Source organism: Harpia harpyja, chromosome 1, assembly GCF_026419915.1.
Source record: "Harpia harpyja isolate bHarHar1 chromosome 1, bHarHar1 primary haplotype, whole genome shotgun sequence".
Taxonomy (NCBI): domain Eukaryota; kingdom Metazoa; phylum Chordata; class Aves; order Accipitriformes; family Accipitridae; genus Harpia; species Harpia harpyja.
This window is the reverse complement of record NC_068940.1, coordinates 65,147,318-65,155,611: the sequence shown is the minus strand read 5'-3', so window position 1 is coordinate 65,155,611 and position 8,294 is coordinate 65,147,318. Positions and strand designations below refer to the sequence as shown.

The 8,294-nt window shown below is 40.4% G+C and overlaps 1 protein-coding gene across 6 annotated transcripts in view; it reads right to left on the bottom strand.

The window, feature by feature from the left end:
• Window positions 1-395: 395 nt before the first annotated feature.
• NEK10 (NIMA related kinase 10) overlaps window positions 396-8,294 on the bottom strand; it is a 119,517-nt gene continuing 111,618 nt past the window's right edge. For all 6 annotated transcript variants that reach the window (XM_052797737.1, XM_052797701.1, XM_052797729.1 and 3 more), the window contains one exon: window positions 396-933. In XM_052797737.1, coding sequence (XP_052653697.1) covers window positions 876-933 — 58 coding nt within the window. In that variant the 3' untranslated portion in view covers window positions 396-875. The remainder of the gene's footprint in view (window positions 934-8,294) is intronic.

The window sequence follows — 8,294 nt, the reverse complement described above, 5'->3', positions numbered from 1 at the left end:
AAAAATAGCTTCTCTGCTACTGCAGTGAGACATACTTACCTACATTTAATTCAGAGTGAATAAATATTGAAATTCTGAAAGTGCTTTTAAGTGCTACAGACTTGATTAGCAGCAAACCATGTATTTAATTTACTTTGTCTGTTAAACAGTAAATTAATGTGTATATAAATGTATATAAATGTACATGACATTTTATATACAGCGATCTATACAATGTGCGCCTAAAGATAGACATATAATATGCAGACTTTTTGAAATAGCAGTAAAAACAGCTGGTTTTGAAATAACAGTAATTTCAGAAGGTACACCAGTTGCAAATAATGACTATTAACATGTTATACCACCATTAGCATTTGCTACTATCCAAATGTAAGTAGAGAAATTCCTTCTAAATATTAAAATCATACTGATGGTGTTTAATCTGTTTCTAATTCTGGTACAGTGAACCTACATATATTTTCTGTCTGGTCATATCACAAAGCTCTTTTTCTTCCCACAGAAGACATACATGGATATAAATAAGATTACAGGCTTTGAACTATCATTCCAGAAAACCTGACTATGCAACAATTCTTTAAAAAACATTTATAAATATAGAAGATATGTACTGTTGGGAATTGTGTTTTCCTCTAACATATGAACCTGGAAGCATCTTTCCCAATGTTCCTTGTAAAGTGCTTATGCTGTAAACAAAGCTAAAGTTAACAGTATCATCCTGAAATATCACATGAGGTGTCTTGAAGCTGTTCCACATTGGTATTCCATCTGGATGCTACTTAACGAGCAAAACTTGCCCCCTTGGTAATCAGACAGCCTCAGCTGAAGTACAGGCAGGTTGACTTCATTAGGAACAATTCTGAAAGCTTTGTTCAGGATTACAAGTTGTCTTCTTTTGCTGGATAGTTCTTTGTTCCCCTCGGATAGTAGAGATACCTGGGGTGGGGAGGAAATTGGTAGTTAGTGTTGGAAGTAAGAATTCCCCACTATTCAGAGTCACCACATATGGTATCAATCTTTGCAATATCAGCAGAAAGCTGATGTACAAGCATGATGTAGAAGCCAAGGAACCTCAGAGGTCTATCAAAAGAAATGTTTTAGTTCAGGGTTTACAACAGAGTTTGATGCAGAAATCTCTGGGTGAAATTCTACCATTTATGCTACACACAGGGAATTAGCTCGTCTAATGATCCTCTGACTCAAAATTTATGGACTGGTCTGCACTGCACACAAATAGAATTAGAGCAGCATGGTACAAAGGTCTCCCACAGCTAATCAATGAGGCCTGAATGCAACATAATGTATTTGTGGGCCAGCTTTAACTTATGTTGCTAATGTAACATCCCCAGAGACTTCAGTACTATGGAGAGCTAGCTGAAAGAAAGTCTTTAACACCACTTCTTTCTCCTTTTCTAATTTCTCTTTAGCCTGCTACATAGAAAATTAGCACAGAAAGTGATGGAGCTGCTTCTGTCAGCTTTATATAGGTGAAAATTGCCTCATAATCAAGTTATATTATATTGTTACAGTTATTCTATGAAAATATGATGTAAAGACTTCTCATAATCAGTGCTGTGAGGAAGTAAAACAGGTGTTTCTTTTTTGTCTCAAAACTCCACCAGTCTCCATTCCAAGAGTAAGACCTCTTCTGAAATTTTCCCTGACTACTTATATACAATATGTATAACCCAGATATCCAAAGCCCTTTTAAACATTCCTCATTCCTCTATACACGTGGTCCCTCAGGAAGCAGAGTGTTATTTTGATTATTGAAGTAGGGAAAGATATGGAAGTATTCCAGTAATAGGGAAAGGAGAACTATGAAAAATAATTTATAGTTTTGCACACACACTTCAACACATGTAGACAGAAATCCCTAAGCTGAAATATTGTTATTGAAGTTGTAAAGTCAAGTGTACATAAGAAAAAAACCCACATAGACTGAAGGCTGACAGCAAACTTTCATTCAGCCCCCTATGTGGATAACATAATCCTGTACCTGTGCAAAAAATAGAATCATAGAATGGTTTGGGTTGGAAAGGACATGTAAAGATCAGCTAGTCCAACCCTCCTGCCACAGGCAGGGACATCTTTCACTACATCAGGTTGCTCAAAACCCCATCCAACCTGACCTTGAACACTTCCAATGATGGGGCATCCACAACTTCACTAGGCAACCCGTTCCAGTGTCTCATCACTCTCATCGTAAAAACCTTTGTCCTTATGTCCAATATAAATCTACCCTCTTTAAGTTTAAAAACGTTGCCCCTTACACTGTCACTACAGGACCTGGTAAAAAAATCTCTCTCCATCTTTCTTATAAGCCCTCTTTAAGTATTGAAAGGCTGCAATAAGGTCTCCCTGGAGCCTTCTCTTCTCCAGGCTGAACAACCCCAACCTTCTAAGTCTTTCTTCATAACAGAGATGTTCCAGCCCTCTGATCACTTTTTGTGACCCTCCTCTGGACCCAATCGAATAAGTCCATGTCTTTCCTGTAATTTGTGGAACCCCAGAGCTGCATGCAGTACTCCTGGTGAGGTCTCATGAGAGTGGAGTAGAGGGGGAGAATCACCTTCCTTGACCTACTGGCCATGCTTCTTTTTATGCAGCCCAGGATACAATTGGCTTTCTGGGCTGCAAATGCTGGCCTGGACATTGGACATTGCTGGCTCATGTCCAATTTTTCATCCACCAGTATCACCTAGTCCTTCTCTGCAGGGCTGCTCTCAATCCCTTCATCCCCCAGTCTGTATTGATACTGGGGATTGTTCTGACCCAGGTGCAGGACCTTACACTTGGTCTTGTTGAACTTCATGATGTTCACATGGGCCCAGTCCTCAGGCCTGTCAAGGTCCCGCTGGATGGCATCTCTTCCCTCACAGGAATCAACTGCATCACTCAGCTTGGTGATATCTGCAAACTTGCTGAGGGTGCGCTCAATCCCACTATGTCACTGATGAAGATATTAAGTAGTGTTGGTCTCAGTACAGACCCGTGAGGGACACCACTCGTTACTGGTTTCCACTTGGACATTGAGCCATGGACTATAACTCTTTGGATGTGGCCACCCACCCAATTTCTTATCCATCTAACAGTCCATCCATCAAACCCATAACTCTCCAATTTAGAGGTAAGAATGTTGTCAGGACTGTATCAAAGGCTTTACAGAAGTCCAGGTAGATGACATCCAGAGTACTTCCTTTGTCCACCGATGCAGTCACTCAATCACAGAAAGCCACTAGATTAGTCAGGCATGATTTGCCCTTGGCGAAGCCATGTTGGCTGTAGTCACACAACTAAAATATTTACCATGATTCATATTAAGAGTGCTTTCTATGTCTTTCTTGAATCACAACCCCTGCAATATAGTTAAGAATATTTAATGTAAAGCTTTGTGTATGTTATTTCCTGATTTTTACATCATAAACTAACCCCTCTCTAGGAATTTCATTATGTGATATCACCAACTCGGTTCATTGAAACCATTATCTGCACTGCACAGGCTCTGCTATTTAAGTTAATAAATAGCTTGTAGCAGATATGGGTAGCTATCCTTCTGAGGACCAGCACCAGATGATAATGACATACAGACTTTTCTCACAATATAAAAAAGAATAGTGTGCACTCGAGTGCTCCAGCTGTCAGAGGATCCCCTTCTGTCTGAGCTTTTGAGCTTGATTCCTGTTCTGTGTGCCTACGCTTTCTACCATCTGCCCTCACTGCAAACCACTCTCTTTACCTGGTCAGTCCCAGCTACAGGTGGTTCTTCCTTCTCCCCATACCAGTCTCCTTTCCAGGATTCCTACATTCTGTCTCCTGCTGTTCTTGGCTCTGTATTAGATGTGTGTATCTACTGCTCACTTCCTAGCCTCTCTCTCATCAGTTGCTACTTATCAGTCCTTTGCCAAGGCATTATCTTAAGATGATCAGACAGACTCACTTTCTGTTCTGATGTCTAGACTTGATCTGACAATACTTCAGTGCTCTATTAAGGCTACTGTTAAGCATATATCTACTGTGATTTTTCAAAATTGTAACTTGGTTACATTGGCACAATTTCTAAGAGAAGGGTGAAAGTCATATACGTAACAAAAAAGGTACTTTCTTGGCAAATTTTAAATCCTTGCTCTATCACACAAGTTAATAAAGAAAACATCACTAGCTTTTTTTTTTAATATGCGCAAGCAACGTAGGGCAAAACTTCATCTTTTCAATGCCTTCATCCAGTGCTGTAAAGGCTAAAATCCTTCAGCTCCTTCCATGGCACAGATTTCTAGAGCTACAGAACTCCATGGAAACATGGAAAACTCAGGAGATCAAGATGTTTTACAGATAAAAAATCCCAGTAAGACAAACAGTTATTCCTTCTTTTTACATAATTTTCAGATGATTGGTCTTAAGTAAAAGGTTTCAAATTAACTTTCAAAACTGGGGCTGATACTTTGGTGAGGCCTAAGAATTATCTTTATGGAGTACCATGTCAGAAGCATGAAGACCTGTCTTTCCCTTATCGGTAAACAGAATTTCTGCTAGCAAAAAGGCAGTCTTCAAGGACAAGGTCCACAACTACACTATTTAGAGGAATGCTGCGCCTGTTAGTACTACACTGACAACCTAGAATAGCTTTTGTTGTATCTTGCATGGCTATATCAACACAGCTACCTATGTAACAATGTGCAATTCCTCCCCTAGCCGCAGTCATGAAGGATGTCTTGAGACAATTAAAAAGAATTTATCTTTGTATGGCCCTGATTTCTGAACACTGAGGCCAATCTTGTCTTTCATTTCTTCAAAAACTTTCAGACTGTCTTTCGCTTAGCCTAAGAGTTCCCAAAACTCCTTTCAACAGCATCTTGTTGTGACATGGTGTCGTGGTTTCAGCCCAGCCGGTAACAAAGGACCACGCAGCCGCTCGCTCACTCCTCCCGCCCCCCTCCGGTGGGATAGGGAGGAGACAGAGGAGAGAAAAGAAAAAAAACCTGGAACCTCGAGGGTTGAGACAAGGGCAGTTTACTGGGACAACACAAAAAAAGGTTACAACAACAACAACGGTACTAATGAAAGAATATACAAAAAGAGTGATGCACAGTGCAACTGCTCACCACCCAGAACCCGACACTCCGCCACCGAAAGTCGAGAGCCCTCCCCCCGGCCCGCTCCCCATTTATATACTGAGCATGATGTCACATGGTATGGAATAGCTCCTTGGCTAGTTCAGGTCGGCTGCCCCGGCTATGCCCCCCCACCTCCCAGGTTCCTGTAAAAATTAACTCTATCCCAGCTGAACCCAGGACACATGGAAAGGTATTATGTTATTCTCAGCTAAACTGCCCTAGCTGAACCAAACCATTAAAGTCTCAAACAAAAAAAAGAAAAATTCCTCTTTACTTCAACTCAAAGTGTTTAGTACACAGCAGCTGGATAAGATACAAGTCTGCTAGCACAGGAATGATTCCAGACTACAGTAAGCTTTCTGAACCACCTTGAGTAGGAAAGTGTCTTCTTATTTGATGTTATTTGATAGACTTTATCTATGCTCTATACAAGAACTCTGCCAAGCAGACATCTCAGACACACAGAAGTCATTCTCAAAGTAAATCTTTTCCTCAAAGTGGTAGAAAGACCTGCTTCAGGAGTGCAAGAGCAAACCCATCTTATCTCAGCCAAACAAGTCGATGACAACAGATGCTTCTACTCCAAGATGGGAAGCTCGTGTAAGGATGTCTGAGAGCTCAGGGCATATGATCTCTGCAAGGGATCAGAGCCATCTGCGTAGTGTCGAAAAAATTCATTCCCACAGTCCAAATGCTGACAGACAGCTTCATAAACATGCACTTTTTCTACAGACAGTGTGGACTTCAAGCATTTCCACTGTCAGGAGACCACTTCATTTTGTGTATTCAACACTGAACTGCATCAATGACTCAGTACCTACCAGTCAGCCAAAATTCAGGCCAGATGCTCCTTCATTTTTTCCAACAAGAGGTGAAGTGCACCTTTCCACATATCTCACTGCTAAAGATAATCTTCAGCTGAGTGAGGGGAGAGGTTCTGCATCAATGACAGTCCTACCACACGATCAGATTATTTTGGTACTTGCACCAGATGGATCCCTGGATCACTCCTCTGTTCTGCACAATGCAATGTCATGAATTACAGCCAGGTTCTACATCTAAGTCTTTTATACCTAGCAGCCCTGATACTAGCCAAATCTGGTAGTGTTGATGCTGACTAACCGCTAGAACAATAAACAGTTTCTGCTACAGTTCCTATCATTCTAATTCACATGAAAAAAAAGCCTAAAATAAAAAAGACTGACTTACTATTGAAGTGGGAAAAGTGTTTTGTTATGGTATTGTAATATCAGAAAAATGCAAATCCTTTTTCTGTGTCATTAGATTACTGGCAATCCCTGAAGTGACCAGAACATTCCTGCAATTCTCTAAAAATCTAGTTAGCAGTAAGTTTTTCACACCTGGCTGTCTGATTTTGACATGCACAGCTGCTAATATCCTAGGATCCAAAGCATACATTTTCCCTAGTTTATAATTCATTATTTCTAGAGCTCCACTGTACCATTAACAGGAAGTCTGGCCCACATATCTTCTGAGTATGGCCAATATTGGTGCGGCTGTAACAACTTGATAAAAATTATGTCTCTAGCAAGTGTGAAAAGGTGCAGTGTGACTATTACCATGTGCAGTGGTGAACTCTATCCAGCCAGTGTCTTTTAAACCACCTCTTGGCCAGAATGTTTCATTGTCATTGGAACACTCTATATTCATGAATGTGACAAGGATTAGTCACTGCCTTACCCTAGGAGCTGGATGAAATTGAAGCTAGGATCAATTGTTACCCCATGTTTTCATGTTGCTTCTACTTTTTTCTGTAGAATCTGTGACTTGGGAAAGGTAGGCCAATACTGCCTCTTAGTGGAAGGACAGCTAACTCAAAAGATGTAGTGAATGCTGGACCATGGGAATAGGGCAGCATACTTACAGTGCTACGCAGACCCTCAACTGATAGCCGTCAGAACTGCAGATGGGTAGCTCAAAGACTCTTGCAGCCACGGATGTTCAGAATAAAAAAAAAAAAAAGGTACTGCTGAGCTTTGGCAGACTTTTTTTACCTCCTTGGGTGGAAATAGAAATCAACAGAATGCTGGGATGACTCTGATCAACATTGCTGGCCAAAACAATCTTCTTTTGTATGTGTAAGACATAAGAAGCAAGAATCAACGTGGACAAACATTTGGAAGATGAAAACAATTAACAGAAAATGCCAGGCAACATTAGCAGGAAGTGGTGCCAGAACAGAATAAAAAGTAGCAGAGTGTCTTAAATCACCTAGATATCATTAAGTCAAAAAATCTGGCTAGTTTGGTATGTTCCAGAATATTAAAAAACATTAACTAAGCTAAATACAAATTTGAATCTGTTAGTCATGTAATACAGTTAAAGAGGTGCATTGATGTTGAAGAATACATAGATATAACATGGTAAGAATTTGCAGATAGAAAAAGCTCCATTAATGCATTTCTATTTTTGAATGATATACCCATGGACCATCGACCCAATACAAATGAGGGCTGCTTCAAACAGGCAAAATTCAGAATTTGCTGTCATTCCTGAGCTATATTATCTTTCTGTGAATAATACCTTGAGCTATTCTTTGAGTAGTTAAAAATGTATAGCTATCATTAGAGCCAGACTTGACAGTTTTCCTCTTCATGAAATAGCTCTTTCTAACTACACGAATGGTTGGTTCTCTAATTCTAAAACTTCAATAACAATGGAAAAGATTGCATTGAACAAAGTTATGAAAATTACAAGTGACAACATATCAATATATGCATTTGATTATGAAAACTGTTTCCTCCTATTCTTACTTGCATTTTTTTTCCTACAAAACTAATGTTGAAACAACATTTCTCTCATAAACAGACTCTGATCATATGAGGTTGTACTGGTTTTGGCTGGGATAGAGTTAAACGTCTTCACAGTAGCTAGTATGGGGCTATGTTTTGGATTTGTGCTGAAAACAGTGTTGATAACACAGGGGTGTTTTCCTTACCGCTGAGCAGCGCTTACACAGAGCCAAGGCCTTTTCTGCTTCTCACCCCACCTTACCAGTGAGGAGGCTGGGGGGGGCACAAGAAGTTGGGAGGGGACACAGCTGGGACAGCTGACCCAACTGACCACAGGGATATTCCAGATCATATGATGTCATGCTCAGCATATAAAGTTGGGGGAAAGAATAAGGAAGCGGGGGGCGGGTAGAGCATGTTCGGAGTTATG